Below are 20,038 nucleotides of genomic sequence, written 5' to 3'. Positions count from 1 at the left end.
ATCAAAGTCAGTATAAGCTGGGCAGAGTGGGTTAGGTTAAAGTGGCGGGCCAGCTGAAATTTTTTTTTTTTTAAAGTCAGCAGTTACAAACACTGTAGCTGCTGACTTTTAATAAGCACACTTACCTGTTCAGGGAGCCTGCAATCTCGGCCGCTCGAGGCCGACCCGTCCCTCGGCTCTTGGCGCCGCTGTTCCAGTGAAGGAAAACAGGCAATGGAGCCTTGCGCCTTCACTGCCCGTTTCCTACTGCGCAATGCGCGAGTTGCGCAGAGCTTTGTGAATGGCCGGCTGTGTACTGGGACACACGCAGTTCCCAGAACACACCGCGCCAACTTCTCCAGAAGACAATGTGAGGAGGAGAAAACTGAAGATCACCGCGATGTAGGAAGTGGCAGATTAGAACAATCTGCCTAGCAACAGCCATTTCTGGTTAGTTAAAAAAACTTTTTTTTATTTTTTTTTTCTGATTTTTAGGGAAATTTTTATGTATTTAATTTTTTTAGGGTGGCCCTCCACTTTAAAGATGAATTCCAGGTATGGATATTTTATAAGGTCATTGTTCCAACTTAGCTCCAACCAAAGTAACTATCAGTGGCGGCCCGTCCATTAGGGGCGCACAGGCGCGCCCCCCCCCTTCCATGCGTCTGGCCCTCTAATCTACATGGAGGGTGTAGGATGCATGGATTCCAATGGGGAGGGTGTTTTTTTTTTTTGTTTTTTTTTAAGCACATTATTAGAGCCAGATGCTGTAATAGGCTTCAAAAAAGATTGGGCTTGGTGTGCGGTGCAGGCTGGAGCGACTGATGGAGCACCAGCCGCCACTGGTAACTATGTATATATTATACCTGGCTGATGCCCCTGGAAACTGGAAATCACCATTCTCTGAATGGTGCCCATGCCAAGCAGGTGACCTCCTGTGATCAGAATGTAGCAGAGCAGCTGCTCGGCACGGGACCTAGAAGCAAGTGAAGATCATTGGAATAATGGTGTCTTCTTTAGGTATTTCCAGGGGTCTCGGCCAGGTATGGTATACCGTACCTATAGTTAACATTGGTCCAAGCTGTATAAAATATCCATACCAGGATTTTTTTTTTTCAGACAGGCTAGGGAGACAAAAAGGATAAGTGCACCAGAGTAGACTTCCTGATTGTAGAACGGTCACAGGGTCTGCTGAATGTAAATCGATTGCATGAAGGGGCTCTTTAAGGATCAGTGGTGGGGATTGATGTGAACGCTCTGTGTTTGGATCATGAGTTCAGTTTAATGTGAACCCTCTCAGCTGACATGACGTGTGATCTGGGGACAGCGGATAACACAATGGCCGCTTCTGTTTTAGCCTGTGGGAAGAAGGCAATTAGAGTGACAGGTGTTCAGCGACGTGCAGAACAGTCTTTGTGCTGCAAAGCTGTGTACGTCTGGAGACAGTCCATAGCCAGATAGCAGCACCCTCTGCTCCGCACACAATACACCTTATTTCCTAACAAAGAGCAAATGTGCCCAGAAATAGAATTCATTTTATTGTCTGATGACATCTATACAGTCTAATTACCTGGAGATGGATTTACGTACAGACAAAGCAGACAGGAGGGGAGGGAGGGTGCAGCATATCGGCCACTTGTTGCATATTTATTTTGTTTACTTCCCTTAAAAAAAAAAAAAAAAAAAAGAGCTGGCCTATTGGGGCTCATCCACCATGTCCGATGAGTTGCAATGATCTGCAAACATTAACCCAAGCTCAGGGCGGGGTACACTGCACAACTTTTATGGTGTGGTGCATAGAGTTGAATTTGTCTTGGCAGATTTTATTTTTAACTTTTAAAAAGTAAATGTCATGGCTGAGAGTAAGGGAGGTCCGTTGTCTAATAATATATTTGTATGTTAGAAAAGCCACTTTTGTGCACCTCTCTGATTTTGGTATTGCTTTTTTGTTTTTGTAGACAAGGCTTACCGGTTTAAATGTAAGCTCCACCCATATTCCTTCCGCATTTCTCAGTGAGATTAACCAATGAGGATATGGGATGGTGGATGCATGGGACATAGTCTAAAAGCCAGGGAAGTCAAGTCCTTAGTAACAGAGTGAAACCATATTCAGAGGGGCACTCAAAACAGGCTTATGTTAGATGAACAGAGGTAATACTAGGCAGTTTGCAGCACTTGTTTTCAGGCATGCTTGCTTTAAAAGGTTTTAAATGGCTGACAGCTTCTGTTTCTGTATCTATTTTCTTATACCTTAAGGGCTGGTTCACACCACAAAAACATACTCCAGATCCGTTTCCGGATGCATTTCTGCATGCTCCTTTTTGGTGCGTTCCGATGCATTTTTTGATGCATTTCCGGATGCATTCCAGATGCTTTTTTTTTCTTTTTTTTTCCTGTATTTTTTTTCACTGTTCTGGAGTCCGGTGCATTTTTCATGCATTCCAGTGTGTTTTTGATGCCTTTTAGACCCCTTTCACACTGGGGCGTTTTTCAGGCGTTTTTCAGACGCTTTAGGGTAAAAAAAAGCACCTGTAATGGGCTTGAAAATAGCCTCATCTGCAATCCCAATGTGAAAGCCCGAGTGCTTTCACACTGAGGCGCTGCGCTGGCAGGGTGTCAAAAAAAGTCCAGCTTCCTTGCAGTGATTTTGGAGTGGTGAATACACCTTCCCATTAAAATCATTGGCACTTTTAACCCTTTATTTGGCCACTGGGGGGCTTAAAAGCACCCCGCTAGCGATAGAAAAATGCTGATAAAGCACCACTAGTTTAAGCAGCGCTTTACCAGGGAGCAGGCAGTGTGAAAGGGCTCTTAAAGCACTTGGGCTTTCACATTGGGATTGCAGATGAGGCTTCTTTCAAGTGCTTTACAGTCGCTTATTTTAACGCTAAAGCACCTGAAAAATGCCCAGTGTGAAAGGGGTCTTACCGTGTTCCAGTTCTGGAACTGAAAAGTCCCGTAACTGACTGCACTATTGTGTTGCTACCATCCCCTCTGTTATAATAAATGATGTGCCCCATTGTATGCAGTTTCTAAAAAATCCAAGGCTAAATACCTTATTTTATAGAACCGATTGGCGCTCATGTGTCCGGCGGTCTCTCTCCTCTCTCGAGCTGACAGGAAAGTGGGCGTGGCCAAGAACCCCCCCCCGCGCTGATGTCAGCCAAGAGGAGGAGAGAGTGAGAGAGTGAGAGAGAGAGAGAGACGGATGGTCACGTGACCATATAAAATAAGGTATAGGCGGATAGAAAATGCATACAGTGGGGCACATCATTTATCAGCATCATTTATTATAACAGACAGGATTGTAAAAACAAAATAATCTTATGATACCAGCAGAAAGGGGGGGCCTGGTACGAGCTGGCAGGAAGGCAGGGGAGGGGGGAGGAAGAAACAGGAGAAAAGCGGAGAGCAGAGAGCAGGGCTGTGGGTAATGGAGGTACGGGTAAACTGACCACAGTTGTCAGGGCTCAGCAGCCTTGATATACTGTGGTCAGTTTACAAAGGGGATGGTATAGCCAGGCAGGATCAGCCAGGTAATTCAGGTGATAGAAGGGGCCAAATTACACAGCATAAGCACTGTGCTGTATAACATGCTTTAAGTGAACAGGATCCAATTATTTTTTTTTTTTTTTAGGTTAACAAACGCTTTAAATTCACAACTGAAACAAAAAATTTGGAGATTTATATTAATGGTAAATGGCTGTTAAGCCAGTCTGGAGACCCTGCCAGACAAAGTAGCCATGTCCTCGACCTCTGCCATGGACTACATTGCAGTTGAGTGATAAGTCTGATCCCGGACAAACCCCCAACCTGTGGTTAGCCCATATATGGTCATACCTGTGCTCTTCCCTCCTGCAAGCATGTTTTAAATGCTTTTAAATCCCCTACATGTACATTTTGTGCTGCTGTGCAGAGGATTACAGGTAGTTATCAGAACATATTCATGTGTTCATACACGTTCTATGGAAAATACATACATTTTTTATTGAAAATCAAAACTCAGTAAACTTATATACATTTTCCAAAAATTTTAGCTTTAACATGATGACTTTTGTGTTTTTTGCAGACATGTCCCAACACATCTCAGGAAATATCACATCTAACTGTTATGTTGGCTCCCACAGCCACGTAAACAGACGGCAACAGTCCCTTCTCAGCTTTGATACCTCCAACCTCAGGTATGTCCTCACTTAAGAAGAACTCATCACATCATTGCTATAGGGAATCCCTAATGGAAGTCGATATTCTCCATCTTCTGGGCTGTACTGATTCTCTTGCTGTTGTCTTCTGTACAATGACTAGGAATGGTTATGTGGCCAGACTTCTCTCTCAGGCTTCTCACACAGGCATTTTGATTTTTCACGAATTTCTCTTTTAAGGACTACTTTTTAGAGTTAAACAAGTCAAAAAACATCTAATGCCATCAAAGAAACTATGGAGTAGGGCTGAAGTCCAGATGCCTACTTTGTATAAATCTAGGCTTGAAATAATAGCCACTGCCGGATTAAGCAAAATGCTTACAGGGTTTCAAGAACAAACCTATGCCTCTGGTCACAGCATTCTCCTGTGCTATACAGGAATACCTGGCCTGCATATTCACAGGGTTTAGGTGATAGTCTACAAAGTATCATAGTTACTAGCTATAAAGGAGAGGCCTGGATGTATAGCAATACCTGGATGTAAAATTAAAACCTACAAGAGGCTTCCTGTTCTGTATTATTATTATTATTATACAGGATTTATATAGCGCCAACAGTTTGCGCAGTGCTTTACAATATACAGTTACGATACAATTCAATACAGGAGTAATCAGAGAGCCCGGCTCGTTAGAGCTTACAATCTAGAAGGGAGGGTCAAGTGAAACAAAAGGTAATGACTGTGGGAGATGAGCTGATGGAGAAAATTGAAATAAGGTTGTTAGGTGTGGGTAGGATAGGCTTCTCTGAAGAGGAGGGTTTTCAGGGGTCGTCTAAAAGCTAATAGACTAGAAGATAATCGGACAGATTGGGGTAAGGAGTGCCATAGAATTGGAGAGGCTCTGGAAAAGTCCTAGAGGCAAGCATGGGAGGAGGTCAGAGCAGGGGGTCTTGAGAGGAAAGAAGAGAACACTTGGGTTGGTCTTTTGAGACTAGGCGAGTGATATAGCTGGGGGCTAAGTTGTGGATGGCCTTGTAAATTGTTCTTAGTATTTTGAATTTAATTTGTTGGGTGAGCGGAAGCCAGTGGAGGGATTGACAGAGAGGAGTAGCAGACACAGAGCGATTGGTAAGGTGGATGAGTCTGGCAGCAGCATTCATGATAGATTAAAAAGGGGATAGACTATGTAGAGGTAAGCCAACAAGAAGGGAGTTGCAGCAGTCGAGGTGAGAGATGACCAGCGAGTGAATTAAGAGCTTTGTTGTGTCATTGGTTATAAAGGGGTGTATTTTCGAGATGTTGCAGAGGTTGAGGTGGCAGCATTTGGACAGTAATTGAACACGGGGCTTAAGGTAGAGTTCAGAGTCCAGGACTACACCTAGGAGCTAGGCATGCAGGGATGGGCTTATAGTTGTGCCATCGATTTTGACAGAGAGATCAGAGGGAGGGGCACGTGGGGGAGGAAAAATTATACGTTTGGTTTTGGATAGATTGAGTTTGAGAAATTGGTGTGGCATCCAGACTGATATATCTGTTAGTAAATTAGTGATACGTGAGGAGACGGAGGGAGTGAGATGAGGGGTAGAAAAATAGATTTGTGTGTTGTCAGCATAGAGTTGGTATTGGAAGCCATGGGAGGCTATCAGCTGACCCAGGGAGGAGGTGTACATTAAAAATAGGAGAGGCCCAAGAACAGAACCTTGGGGGACCGCAACAGAGAAAGCAAGAGGAGAGGAGAGGAGGAAGTAGAATTGTAAGTAACGCTAAAGGTGCGTTTGGATAAGTAGGAAGAGAACCATCAAAAGAGTACAGTCACAGAGACCAAAGGCGTAGAGTTTTTTGAGGCGGAGGTATGGTCAACCATATCAAAGGTAGTAGAAAGGTTTAGTAATAGGAGTGCAGAATAGTGTCCATTGGTTTTGGTCGTTAGTAGATTGTTTGTTCATTTTAGGAGAGCAGTTTCTGTGGAGTGTTGAGGACGAAATCCAGACTGAAGGGGATCAAAAAGGCTATTCTCAGCAAGGGGGTCGCTCAGTCGGTTGTAGACCAGACGTTCAAGGAGTTTGGATAAAAAAGGGACTGTAGGACTGCATTTAAATATCAAACTGTTGAATTTGGTCTTGCAGAGATGCCTCTACTTATGCAAAAAGTATAACTAGGATGCATTATTGGAGGCAGCATGTTTTTGTACACGGGCTATTATTTAACATTACTGACCACTAAACAACAGAGTTGGCTTAGGCTGGCCATACATGTTCAATTCTCTTGCACAATTTTCTTTGAGATTTACGGTACCTTAAACTATGTAGTGCAAGGACCTGCCTAATTGAATAAAATGTCTCCATGTCTTCTCGTGTGGAAAGTGAAGAGGTTACTCACAATTTCTGAGCATGCGTAATCTTGCTCTTACAATTTTTTCTTATGAAAACTGTACTAATGAAATGAAAATCGGACTTTGAGTTCACATCCGACAAAAATTTTATAGTCAGCACATCCATCTTTTGTCTGGCAAAAAAGTGAAATCAGCTGTCGAAAGCACCATACTAATCGATCCGAAAATCGGTAGACAGCTCATCGTACAAATTTTTCCATACGATTTTCATATCATGTGTACGGGCCTTTACTCTAACTACAAAAAGTCTTGTTATTTTTCTGAGTAGTCTTTGCATCCCTGTCTCTGCAGTTATTTTTTTGTGCTCAGAGAGAACAAGACAAGGACAAAAAACAAAACAAAAACATTTGCCTCTTTATGACTGTTTTGTCCTAAGCAAAGGCCTACGTGACCAGTGGTAAATATAGTCATGTGATGTGTTTACCGCTCTTCTTCCCTAGACAGTGGGAGGGGTCTAAATGTTGCAAAGAATGTTAAAATTACATGGTACCCTTTCCAGCAGATTTTCCTTGTAGGCCCATTATGAATTGATGAGGTACCCCCAAGTCACGATCTTCGGGCTTACAGGCTTTGGGTTGAATGACACTGTTTTCAATGAAGTTACAAGGACCCATGATCTCACAATTTCTTCCCTTTACAGTTCTGCTGTGCAGATCGGTCAAAGGTTGGCAGTGATCGGCGATGAATTCAACAGAGCATACGAAGCAAGGATCCCAAACAAGATGGCGCACATTATTCGTGAATCAATGTACGTAAGGCCCTGTTTACAAGCACCGTGTGGTATCAGTGTCTGTAGACAGGTCCATGTTACTGTTTACTTTGGCTGCGCAGTGTTTGTTTTAGAAAGAGATTTTGATTTTATGGCTTCGATGGTGGCGTTGAGTCCCGTTACAAAGGTCAGCCCATGAAATTCATAACAAAACAATACTAATAATCCGTTTTATGTTTAACACCAAACTGTCAGCCCTTTTTAGACTTTTTAAAGCAGAAGTGCTGCCTAAGGGCTGTAATTTTTTTATTGGGAAGAAATCTCTTTGTTGTGCACCCCTCTGAAACTAGTGCCACATTTTTCAGACTTTCCTATCTTTAAGGTTAAAGCTGAACTCCAAGTATGTTCTTAATTGCATACTTACACTGGTCCATATTGGACCAATGTAAGTATGCATATCTCACACCTGAGGGACCGCTTCTACAATGATGCTGTTTCTACAGTGATCACCACACAATTTTCCAGGGCCTGTGCTGTGTTGCTGCCCTCTGCATACTGACCACAGGGAGTCGCTTGCTGGACCAATGCAATTATGCAATTGAGATTATACCTGCTGGAGTTCAGCTTTAGGCCCCATGCATGCGGGTACAGTATATCTGCATTAATAATGCCTAGAGTTAAAAAAAATGTTTTCCCATGGCTGGGAGAGCTGTAGGTAGGGGGTACAGCCTGTCATAGAAGTGAATGGAGGAATTGTCTTTGAAGATTCTGGTCTATGTTGTTATGATTCCATCACACAGTTTCTGCAGATTTTTCAGTTTTACATTTGCTCTGATTCCAAAATATTGCCTTTAGATCTGGTGACTGGTCTACCATCTGTGCCCCTTAAAGTGTTACTAAACCCACAACAGTAAAATCAGTCTGTATATGCAGTAAAGCATGCTTGTTATACTCACTGTGGAACTTAAGGGGTTAATTCTCTCTTCTCTGATCCTCTTCTTCTTTTACTGTCCCAATCCATCTGTTGATAGAACAGAACCCTTGGAGGCACTCTGCACATGCTCAGTTTGCTGTGTATTGCTAGGGAGGTGCATGTAATCAGCACAGGGCCAATTAGCACTCTCCAGACAGAGGGTCAAGAGTCATGCAGCCTCATAGGACAGTTAGAGAAACAAGCAAACAAGCGTTAACAAGTGCTCGGCTGGACACTGATAGAAGTCACAAGAAGACTTCTATATACTGCTGATGAGAAAAAGTATTTAGCAGTATTTGCTAAAGTAATTTGCATTTCCATGTTCTGTGTACTGTGGGAGAACAGATATAGTGAATGCAGGGTCCTGGGTTTAGTAACACTTTAACATGGAGATTTATCAGACCAGGCTAAATTTTTCCAGCCTTCAGCAGTTTTGTTGGGCTTCTGTCCATTGCAGCCTCAGCTTTCTGCTCTTGGTGTCTAGAGAGTGGGCCTGCCATGGTCTTCTGCTGTTGTAGCACAACCATTTTAAAGTTCCTTGTGTTGCACATTCTGAGATGTACTGCTCACCATAGTTGTAGAGCAGGGGTCTCAAACTGACGGCCCTCCAGCTGTTGCAAAACTACAAATCCCATCATGCCTCTGCCTGTGGGAATCATGCTTGTAACTGTCAGCCTTGCAATGCCTCATGGGACTTGTAGTTTTGCAACAGCTGGAGGGCCGCCAGTTTGAGACCCCTGTTGTAGAGGATGGTGATCTGAGCTCCCATAGCAACATGTCCTCTTCAACCAGTCTGGCCATTCACCTCTGATCCCTGTTATCAACAAGATCAGCAGTTACAGAAAAATTTAAAACCATAGTCTAGGTATGATCATTATTGCATTTTTACACTGGGAAATATAAATATGCATATCTCATACCTGATGGGCTGCTGTGGAAGGTGAAAATTGCTGTAGTATTCAGCATACTACAGTGGTTGCTGAAATTTTCCAGGTTCTATGCCAAGCAGCTGCCTTTCTGCATAGTTACCACAGGGGTCACACGTTGGGCATTGCTGCCATTCACAGAACTTATTTTTTTAAGTGAATACATTCTTTGATTGGACGATGTAGAGAGAGGAAGGGTGGTGTCATCATAATCTCTACCTCAACCAATCAGAGAATGAGAATAAAAATTCAAGGCACAAGACCCAGAAGATTTTGGTGATCACTGTAATAGCAACAACTACTACTGTGATTGTCACCTTCCACAGTGGTCCTTATATATGAGCTATACATACTTACATTGGTCCAAGCTGGACTGATGTATATGTGCAATAAAGATCATACCTAGACTTCATCTTTTAGCCAGCTAGTCTGGAAGCAGCAATAATGGCACATTCAAAATTACAGAGATCACATTTTTTCTATTTCCCTATTCTATTGTTTGATGTGAACTTTGGTGACTACTGGTTTTATGTGCATTTTTTAGCCATTGGCTGTCACTGAATGTCACCATGCTTCTGTGTGAACAAAGTAAAAAAAAAAAAAAAAATTGCAAAATGCTGTACTATACCATATGGGTCAGTGTGAACAAGCCCTAAAATTAGGTCTAATTTAAAGTGATATTAAACTCTCAGTATTTAAAGTACTTCCAACAGCTGATTTATTCACCAAGTATGCAGCTTCTTTCTCTTCTAAAACTTACCTATGTTCCAGTTTATGCTGGTGCCATGACCATGGTGGCTCCTATGACATCCTATAGAGCCACCCTTGCATACAGGTACTAGAGTTGTGTCATTTTACAATGTGAGCATCAATAGAAACACACATCCCTGTAGTCTAGGATACCGCGCTCCTCCATTCTCCAAGCTAACAGCCTGACTGGAGACTGCACTGTCCACTGTCAGCTCTTTCCTGTGAAGACCAGAATTTCAGGGAAGCAGCACTGAGAGTTTAGGAGTCAGCAGCTTTAAAAGTTATAAACTGCTGGAGTAAGAATTTTAACAGTTTAATGGGAAGTGTTTAATTTATTGTGCTCAATAAATTATTGTAATTTATTGTGTTAAACTAAAAAACGCTGAGGGTTTAATATTACTTTAAGCATATAGCTGAATTAAATGTAGCTTTATATGAGGCGCCGTTGTGATTCTACGCTTTAACCAGCGAAAGTAGCCAAATGGAAACACATTAGTTGGAAGATAACTCTATTTACTCACTGCTTTTATTCCCTGTAGTTACACTTGTGGTCTATATTATTTCTATTGCAAAATATTTGCTCTTGCTGTTGCTACGTTCATGAATCGCTGTTTTACATAACCTGCAATTCGCTGCCATAAAAGTAAACAAAAGTTTATTAACCACTTCAGCCCCGGAAGCTTTGGCTGCTGAATGACCAGGCCATATTTTGAGATACGGCACTGCGCCGCTTTAACTGACAATTGCGCTGTCATGCGGCGCTGCACCCAAACAAAATTGACGTAATTTTTTCCCAAAAATAAAGTTTTCTTTTGGTGCTATTTGATCATCTCTGCAGTTTTTATTTTTTGCACAATAAACAAAACAAGAGCGACAATTCAAATTTTTTCCTCAGTTCAGGCCGATATGTATTCTTCTACATATTTTTAGTAATGAAAATCACAATAAGCGTATATTGATTGGTTTGTGCAAAAGTTATAGCATCTACAAAATAGGGGATAGATTTATAGCATTTTTATTATTATTATTATTTTTTTACTAGTAATGGCAGGTATCTGTGATTTTTATGGCGGACACATCAGACACTTTTGACACATTTTTGGGACCATTGCCATTTATACAGCGATCAGTGCTATAAAAATGCACTGATTACTGTAAAAATGTCACTGGCAGGGGAGGGGTTAACATTAGGGGGCGATCAAGGGGTTAATTGTGTTCCCTGTGTGTGTTGCTAACTGTAGGGGGAAGGGAATGACCTAGAGAAAACTACAGATCATGGTTCCTAGCTATTAGGAACTAACAATCTGTCTCTCCTCAAAGAACAGAACAGGGATTTGTGTGTTTACACACACACACACACGTCCCTGTTCTACCTATCGCGACCGTCGACCACGAGCATCGGCACCCCCGCAGTGCAGCGGGCACGCGTGCCTGCTATCCCACTTAAAGGAGCCAACGTATAGCTATGACGGCTCATGGGATCATGATGACTTGCTAAAGCTCATGAAAAATGGACGGTCACTGTGCTACTATCTCAATCTACCATTTTGGTGTGCAGGTAGAAAAATTCACTTTTACTTTCTTCTGATACTCAGACATATTGCAGTGTGAATGAAACACTAATTCAGAATAGTCAGAATAATTGATATATACATCCGTGGCCAAAAGTTTTGAGAATAACACATAATATTAATTTTGACAAGGTCTGCTGCCTCAGGTTTTTATGATGGCAATTTGCATATACTCCAGAATGTTATGAAGAGTGACCAGATGAATTGCAATTAATTGCAACATCCCTCTTTGCCATGAAAATTAACTTAATCCCATAAAAAACCTTTCTACTGCATCCGTGAAGAAAGCTTCAAGGCTCACAAAAATGTCCAGCGACTACTAGGACCATCTCCTACAGCTGATTCAGCTTCAGGATTGGGGAACCACCAGTGCAGAGCTTGCTCAGGAATGGTAGCAGGCAAGTGTGAGTTCATCTGCATGCACAGTGAGGCAAAGACTTTTGTCAAGTCTGGTGTCAAGAAGGGCAATAAAGAAGCCACTTCTCTCCAGGAAAAACATCAGGTACAGACTGATATTCTGCAAAATGTACAAGGATTGGACTGCAGAGGACTGGGGTAAAATCATTTTCTCTAATGAACCGCCTTTCCAATTATTTGGGGAATCTGGAAAAAACCTTGTCTGGAGAAGTAAAGGTGAGCACTACCATCAGTCCTGTGTAGTGCCAACAATAAAGCATCCTGAGACCATTAACGTGTGGGGTTGCTGCAGCCAAGGGAGTGGGCTCACTCACAATTTTACCTAAGAACACAGCCATGATTAAGTAATGGTATAAAAACATCCTCCGAGAGCAACTTCTCCCAACCATCCAAGAACAGTTTATTGATGAAACAATGCCTTTTCCAGCATGATGGAGCACCTTGGCATAAGGTAAAAGTGATAACTAAGTGGCTTGGTGAACAAAACATCAAAATTTTGGGTCCATGGCCAGCAAACTCTGCAGACCTTAATCTCATTGAGAACTTGTGAACAAAAAAATACCCCACAAATTCTTACAAACTCCAAGCATTGATTATGCCAGAATGGACTGCCATCACTGAGGATGTTGCCGTTAAGCTGATTAATAGCATGCCAGGGCGCATCACAGAGGTCTTGAAAAAGAAGGGTCAACATTGCAAATACTGACTCTTTGCATAAACTTAAAGTCATTGTCAATAAAAGCCTTTGACATTTATGAAATGTGTGTAATTGTACTTTAGTATACCATAGGAACATCTGACAAAAAGATCTAAAAACACTGAAGGAGCAGACTTTGTGAAAATTAATATTTGTGTCAAAACTTTTGGCCGCGGCTGTACATCTCACTTGCTTTGGGAGTGATTTGTATTTCTGTAGACTTGCATATCAATGAATTCTGAATTATCTTGGATATATCTCACACTGAAATCATCATCACAGCCCAAAGCCTACTGACAAATACCCTAAACATGATCCATCTTTTATGAATAAGGAGCCTCTATGAGCTTTAGATGGCAGATTTCAGTAGCTATTTATTGTTTATTTTATGAACATATCTTTATCTTTCACAGGAGAATCTTCAGCACTTGCCAAGCTTTTGTCCTGAATGTTTTAAGAAGTGTTAAGAATCTTACAAGCCGTGTGGATCATGGTGTGACCCCAGCTCCTGGTAGAACAAGCCTGGTACTGTATTTAAATAGTCTTCCTATTTATTAAACACATATATTTAAAATTACCCAATGAATCAACCCAAAAGTGTTATTTTAGTTATTTGGGAAGCCTGTTGGGGTGAGTCGGCCTATAGTTCTTTATATCTCTTTGATACTCCAAAAATGAACTCTCCCTGCCATGATACCTGATTCCTGTTTTATGACCACCTGGGAGTTTTTGGTGTTCCAGATCTTTTGGTTATGCTCCCCATGATATAAAATAAATAAAAAACCAGCAAGGATGGTGAAAACCCATCATAATGGGCACAGCAGGTGTGCAGCCCCAGGAACAGTGAACCCCTCATAATGGACACAGCATGTATGAAGACCCCCAGAACACAAAACAGAGATGGTGGGAATCCCTCATAATAAGCATAGAAGGTGTACAGACCAATGAACTCTGCACTGGGATTGTGCAAACCCATAATAATGGGTACAGCAGGGGTTTAGACCAAGGACAACTCAATGCATATGATTCTCAAGTATAATATAAGAGCAAACATAAAAAAATGGTACAATTAAAAATTGTATAGTTTGTATAATACTTATGATCTACATTTGGTAGAGCGACAGCGAGTTCTCAATAACTTCCTCCTATGTTTGGGTTTCACAAGCAATACTGATACAGAGAGGTATTTGTGTTTGCTCTCACCCTGCACAACAGGCAGGACTGGAAAGCCCCACAATGACTCAGCTATCAAATATCACCATATAGACACCACAGATACTGTGTGCTGATACTTGAACTAAGTTTATTGGTTCAAACAGTATGTTTATGCCAAGGTCACTGTGTGTGTGTGTGTGTGTGTGTCCACAAGTATTTAATTATCCCGCCTAAGGTTAACGTGGCAACTTGCTGATAGTACATATAATGAAGATTCCTTGAAGAGACCCTGTCACCAACTTAAAAAAAAATTGTATTTACCGTAATCGCAATGTGCCTTTGAACTTGGTAGAAAATTGAACTAATCCTGGAAGAGTCAATTTCTTGACATACCCCTCTCTACTTGCACGCTTTAGCCCTTTTACCTTCTGGGAGTGTCTAATTACTCTGTGCTGGCCCAGCTCCTCTGCCCTTCACCTCTGTACATAACCTTTCATGCAGCAGCCAGGGGAGGAGCAAAGGGGAATGCTATAGAGTTATAGATCTATATCTGCTGGGGCTGCTGACATCACATCCAAGATGGTGGTATCCAGCAGCAGTCTCCGGGTTTTGGGATATCTATGCAAGGGAGGCTTTTACAGGCTAGTAACATGACTAAAATATATTAAAGTGGTTGTAAACCCTTACATATACCCAGCGAAGTGACTAACCTCAGGTGATACACAGATATTAAACAAATCCTCCTATTTAAGTTGTGTTTGTTTATCTGCAGTCATTTCTTCTCTATAGCCTTTCAGAGTGCTGAATTTATAAAGCCTGCTTGAGCTTCCAGAAATCAAGCGGTGGGGATCCAAGGTTACATAATACAGAGCTCAGTGGCAAGCCCCCACCCCCCCTCACACAGCAACAGAGCTGAGGCTGTCAATCAGAAGCTGTGTGCTAAAGCTCCCACCCCTGTCACTTTTGACACTTTTTTTTTATAGACGGATATGCTTTGTTCATCATTATGTCTGAGGTTTACAACCACTTTAAAGTGGTTGTAAACCCTTACAAACCACTTTGACCTACAGGTAAGCTTACCTGTAGGTCCAAGAAACCTATACGGTTTAGGAGAAATTTACCAAAAGACAGGCACCGTTGTCTACGGCGCATGCTCCGTAGACAGCGGCGCGCAGGCGCACTGAGCAGGCTGCAGATCACTGCGATATGCCGCTCGTGTCGGCTCCCGTGCGCATGCGCGGGAGTGACGTCATTGCGGCTCCGGCGAATCACAGTGCCAGAGCAGCGAGACCCGGAAGTCACTCCGGGATACATGGCAGCGGCAAAGATGAAGACGGAGGACCGCTTCAAGGGCTTCGTTCTCAGGTAAGTTATTCATAATGACATAGTATGCTATGCATACTAGCTCATTATGTCTTTGCCTTACAGGGTGTGTTTTTTGTTTTTTTGTTTTATATATTGCCTTTACTTCCTCTTTAAATGCACCTATAAATGTATGGGAAGATTTTTGGCAGCAACATTTCTTTAAAGTGAATTTATAGTCACTATAAAACTACTTAATAGACTTTGAACTCAGGTGCTTACAGGTGTTTCCATATACTATCAGAGCTAAACCCAAAAACACTGTTTTACATATACTGACCATCTCCTGTACTGCACTCAGGCCACTCTCTCCGGTGCTCACCAATTGGTCACCCATCATAAATTTGGCCTAAAAGTGAGGATTTCACAAGTGCATCCTCTTTCTTGGCTCTATGTTTGGGACACGCATAAAACTTCCTCCTGCCCATCGAACACCCTCCTCCTCTGCCTATACAGCATAATTCAATTAGTAAACGCGTGCCATTCGGCACATATCACCCATTAAGGTGTCAGCACATTTTTTTTCATTTCAACGAAAACTTTTGCCCTATGTCAAGAACGCTCCAAGCACAGCCATAATCTGCTTGCATTTTCCACCTCAGCTCCAAAGTCAAAGCTCTGGCATGCCTTCATACCTGCATAAAATACAGGTCCACCTTTCTGGCTGCTCAGGTCAACTCTATGCCGCACCTGCCCAGCTTTCCAATGCTCTGCCAGACAGCAAGGACTACAGGGGGAAAATGTTAAATTTAACAGATACAGTCTTAATAATTAGTTTAGGGATTGACCATATAAAGAAAATCTGGGCTTAGTAAGGGGCTGCTCTCCTTCTGAAGACTTGGTCCCTGGTTGTCATGCTGATCTGGTAGTTCCAGGCCTTTTTGAGTCACTGACCTGAACTGTACAGATTAGGAGCTCATACTTTAATCTAAAATATAAATTAAGCTTTGGCGCTAAAACCTTTTTGTGCACTGTGAATACTAAAATCATATATAAGTGTAAGATGATCTATTATCTCTGCTGGTGCTCTTGAGAATATTAAAACAAATTGCAGTGGAAACCTCTTAAAACCACTGTATACGTGATATTAAAATGCTAATAGATAATAGATCATCTTACACTTATATATGATTTTAGTATTCACAGTGCACAAAAAGGTTTTAGCGCCAAAGCTTAATTTATATTTTAGATTTCTAACCTATTCCTATTCTTAGGGACAGGTCTCAAGCACAGGCAGCTTTAACCCCTTTAGTTCATTCTATAATTTATTTTTAATTTATCTATATTTCACTATATTACATTATATATATATTCTTTTTTCCCCTTGCCTGTGTGGCGAACGGGTGGAATTTGTCCATAGCGCAATCTTATCTATCTTTTGCCATACTTTAATCTAATTTTTCTAATGTTCGCACATATTGCTTTAAGTATCTCAGAGAGTACTAAAGCCACACACAACAAATAAGCTATTAAAGTGGCGTTCCAGTTATAAAACAAATTTAACATTATTCAGCTGCATTAAATACAAATAACAACCGTTGGAAATGTAAAAAAATTTTTTTACTTACCTTTTCAGGTCTGTTACTAGGGGGTTCCTCGTAATCTGCCTCTTCCTCTCCAAGGTGCCTGACGTCATTTCCCTCGTCATCATTGTGATGGCAACGTCTGAAGTGTACTGCGCTGCGCCGTACATATGGCACATGCGCGAGAATGGGCGGTGCATGCTGATCTCTCAGCTGCACCAGAACCTGGAAGATGGTGTTTGTGGGCTTCACATGCCCACAAGCACTATGGGAACGGCCAGGAAATCAGCAATCCAGGGCCGATTCAGCACAAAAACGTGAGTGCTATAAATAAGTGTTTCAAACAAAAGATATTCATCCTAAAAAAAAAATGTTTTACCAGTGGGAACTCTGCTTTAAGCAAGCCCTCACTGACTGCTGTAGATGCAGCCACAGTGGTGCTGAGCTGCTAAACCATTGCCAGAAGGGGGAAGCAAATAGAGCTGGTAATCCTACTGACAGTTATTACATTGTATATTGTTATTTATAGAATCATACAAACCATTTTATTTCAGACACGTCTTTATAGTACACTATTGAACAAATGTTTCTCTTGCACACAGGTATACCGATCAGTACCAGGCAGGATCTGCCACATTCTTCTGTTTCTGGCTGCACTGGCTGCAGTTTGTGGGCTCCTTATCAAGCTGGGACTTGACAGCATAGGAAGATAATAAAGGCCAAGGCAGGACTCTGGTCAATGCGTGCCACCCCGGCGGTGCCATTCAAACTCTGAATCTCCTTTTTATATTTAACTTTTCATATAGTGCTGGGTCACTGAATGTTTTTTTTATGATAAATGTTTAAACTGGGTGGTTGCTAGCTAACTTCCTTTAAATTACTGTGTATGTGTTCTGCCATATTCAATATGGATGGTGTACTTGTATTTTGAAAGGTCGGCCTGGCTAAGTTTAATATTTCAGTTCTGGTGGATGCTGGCAGGACTAATAACCCATCAGGTTCTGATAGGGAAAAAAAATCACTGCACTATAGTTCCCATTACGGCCTGCCAATCATGGTCCTTATGAAAATGACTACTACTTCCTGTTGAACTTGTCATTGATTTTATATTACCAAGAATGCAGAAAGAAAAGTGAGACTCCATGGCAAGCATTGGGAGAGCTGGGAATTGTGGCAGAGAAAGATAACTGTTCCCTAAAAAGCACATAACTACACTGCAATGCCCCTATCTCTGCCCCATGAAGCATATAGCACACAGAAAAAATACATTGTGATTGGGTCAATACCCTTAAAAGCATTTAATAGCACTTATTGAAACCCAAAACGGCTAAAGACTGCAAATCGATGCGTTTTCTATCTAAAATTTTAAGCATGGGTGGACTAACTCTTTAAATAGGTCTGGTCACTTTTGAAAAAGGTTAGGTTGTGAAAAGTTCTAATATGTTTTTTCATGCCACAAAGCCAGTTCTCACTTCAGACTTTTTCCATGGCAACAACTGACCCAACTCAGCTAAGCCTACCATGTGCCTTACATGCCATTTCTCTCTGGAAACCTGTAGGGATAAAACACAGATGCTGCCATTGTTAAACTTTCTGAAAATTCTAGTTGCCTGGCCATCGTGCTGATCCTGTTGCTTTAAGGAATTAACGCCTAGACACATGTTAACGCTTTCTTCATTAAAGCATGTCAAGGCAAAAAATGTGCCTAATACAGAATAAAGAATACGAATTAAACTGTATTATATCCATTGGATCAGCAGGGCAGCCAGTTAACCAGCAATTTCAGAGAAGGAATAGTGAAGGGAAGCCAGACTTGTAGCTTTGTTAGGAGAGATGAGAATGGTGAGACAAGGAATAAGGCTCTTTTCACACTTGTGCGACTTGTCATGCAACTTTGGACAATAATTTAAAGTTGTTCCCCATGTTTTCCAATGATAACCATTCATATATGTGTGACTTAAAGTTGCAGCAACTTCAGAGTAGCTCATGCACTGCTTTGGTCCTACTTTCATGCAACTTGAGGGCCATAGACTTTAATAATCATTTCTCAAAAGTTTCATGAAAGTCATACCTGAATGTTATACAATGCAACAGTTGTCCATTAACACTGGTCAAAGACAAAATTATATCCAAGTTGCACCCATCCAAAGTTGCCTGAAAGTTGCACTCCAAAATCAGGTGCAACTTTGGAGTCGTACAAGTGTGAATAGCACCTAAATTGAACTCCCAGCGGTTGAAGATTAGGTCAGCTCATCCTATGAAAAGAAACCACATGCACTTCTGACCTGCTATAATGTATCAGAACAATTTACCATATACATCAAACTGATGTCAGGTAACTATTTAATAAGAGTTGGTAATGTTTATAGTAAGAGGGTTGTAAGACTGACAGTAAAACTCTGGCCACCAAAACAAATGGTGACCCCCCCTCTGCCAACATAATTTACAAAGCAGGGGTCCTGATGCACACATACAGTACAGGCAGGCATTGTGTGTTTTGTGGCAACATCCCTCCTATTCATTCTCTGGGGTTTTGTGTCATCATGCAATGTGGTTAGAACCATATGACCAATAAGTGGAACTCTATGCTGGCAAAAACATAAATTTTGTCTCCCCGCAGCATATGACGCATGTAATGCAAATTTTTCTAGGGGTTGGTATAATACAGGTACAATGTAGAGCCATTGGTGACCAGCAAGAAGAGAGGATTCAGGGGACCAGCCCTCACAGCAGCAACCAGCAGGGGGAATACTGCGGGACTGTGAATTAAGGCAATACTTTCTTTAACATACCACAGAAAAAATAGTAAATGTATTGTGATTCTGCTGAGGAGAGGAAGGGGCACATTGATTTTTTTTTTTTTAACTCAGCCAGAAGTTATGCCTTAAACTTCACAAAATAGTTGTTGGGATGGGTAAGGGGGCTTAGTGCCCGTGAGTGAAGGAATGCAGGACATCCTCTTCTCACTGTGACCTCCAACTGTCTTATGAATAATGAAATCAAATGTCTAATAAAGTGATTAACTGAATTGCTTTGATGGTCTAGAGGTGGTTTATTCTAAACAATTAACTACATATAATACAATCTCTTTATATATATGTGGATAAAATGACTATATGAAAATTAGCAGCTGACTCACACATTTAAAGCTTGTGCACTTAACGCCTACATAAACCCAAGAGCAAAAAAGTCTACTTGGGCTACTTTCACACTGACGCCCTTTACAGGCGCTATAGCGCTAAAAATAGCGCATGCAAAGTGCCTCTCCTGTCACTCCAGTGTGAAAGCCCCAGTGCTTTCTCACTGAAGCGGTGCGCTGGCAGGACGCTCAAAAAAGCCCTGCAAGCAGCTTCTTTGAGGCACTTTAGGAGCGGTGTATACAATTGAAATCAATGGGCAGCGGCGCTTTGTGGGCACTTTAAACCCTTTTTCGGGCTGCTAGCG

General features: G+C 41.7%; 1 protein-coding gene across 1 annotated transcript in view; it reads left to right on the top strand.

The window, feature by feature from the left end:
- LOC143960628 (uncharacterized) overlaps window positions 1-19,622 on the top strand; it is a 41,935-nt gene extending 22,313 nt beyond the window's left edge. Inside the window, exons 3-6 of the mRNA XM_077469400.1 lie at window positions 4,049-4,160; window positions 7,152-7,259; window positions 12,968-13,079; window positions 17,197-19,622. Of these exons, the coding sequence (XP_077325526.1) occupies window positions 4,051-4,160; window positions 7,152-7,259; window positions 12,968-13,079; window positions 17,197-17,307 (441 nt within the window). The 5' untranslated portion in view covers window positions 4,049-4,050 and the 3' untranslated portion in view covers window positions 17,308-19,622. The remainder of the gene's footprint in view (window positions 1-4,048; window positions 4,161-7,151; window positions 7,260-12,967; window positions 13,080-17,196) is intronic.
- Window positions 19,623-20,038: the final 416 nt, after the last annotated feature.

This window comes from Lithobates pipiens, unplaced genomic scaffold (assembly GCF_037356315.1).
Source record: "Lithobates pipiens isolate NorthernLeopardFrog02 unplaced genomic scaffold, aLitPip1_a1.2 Scaffold_8, whole genome shotgun sequence".
Taxonomy (NCBI): Eukaryota; Metazoa; Chordata; class Amphibia; order Anura; family Ranidae; genus Lithobates; species Lithobates pipiens.
This window is presented reverse-complemented; position numbering and strand designations above follow the sequence as displayed.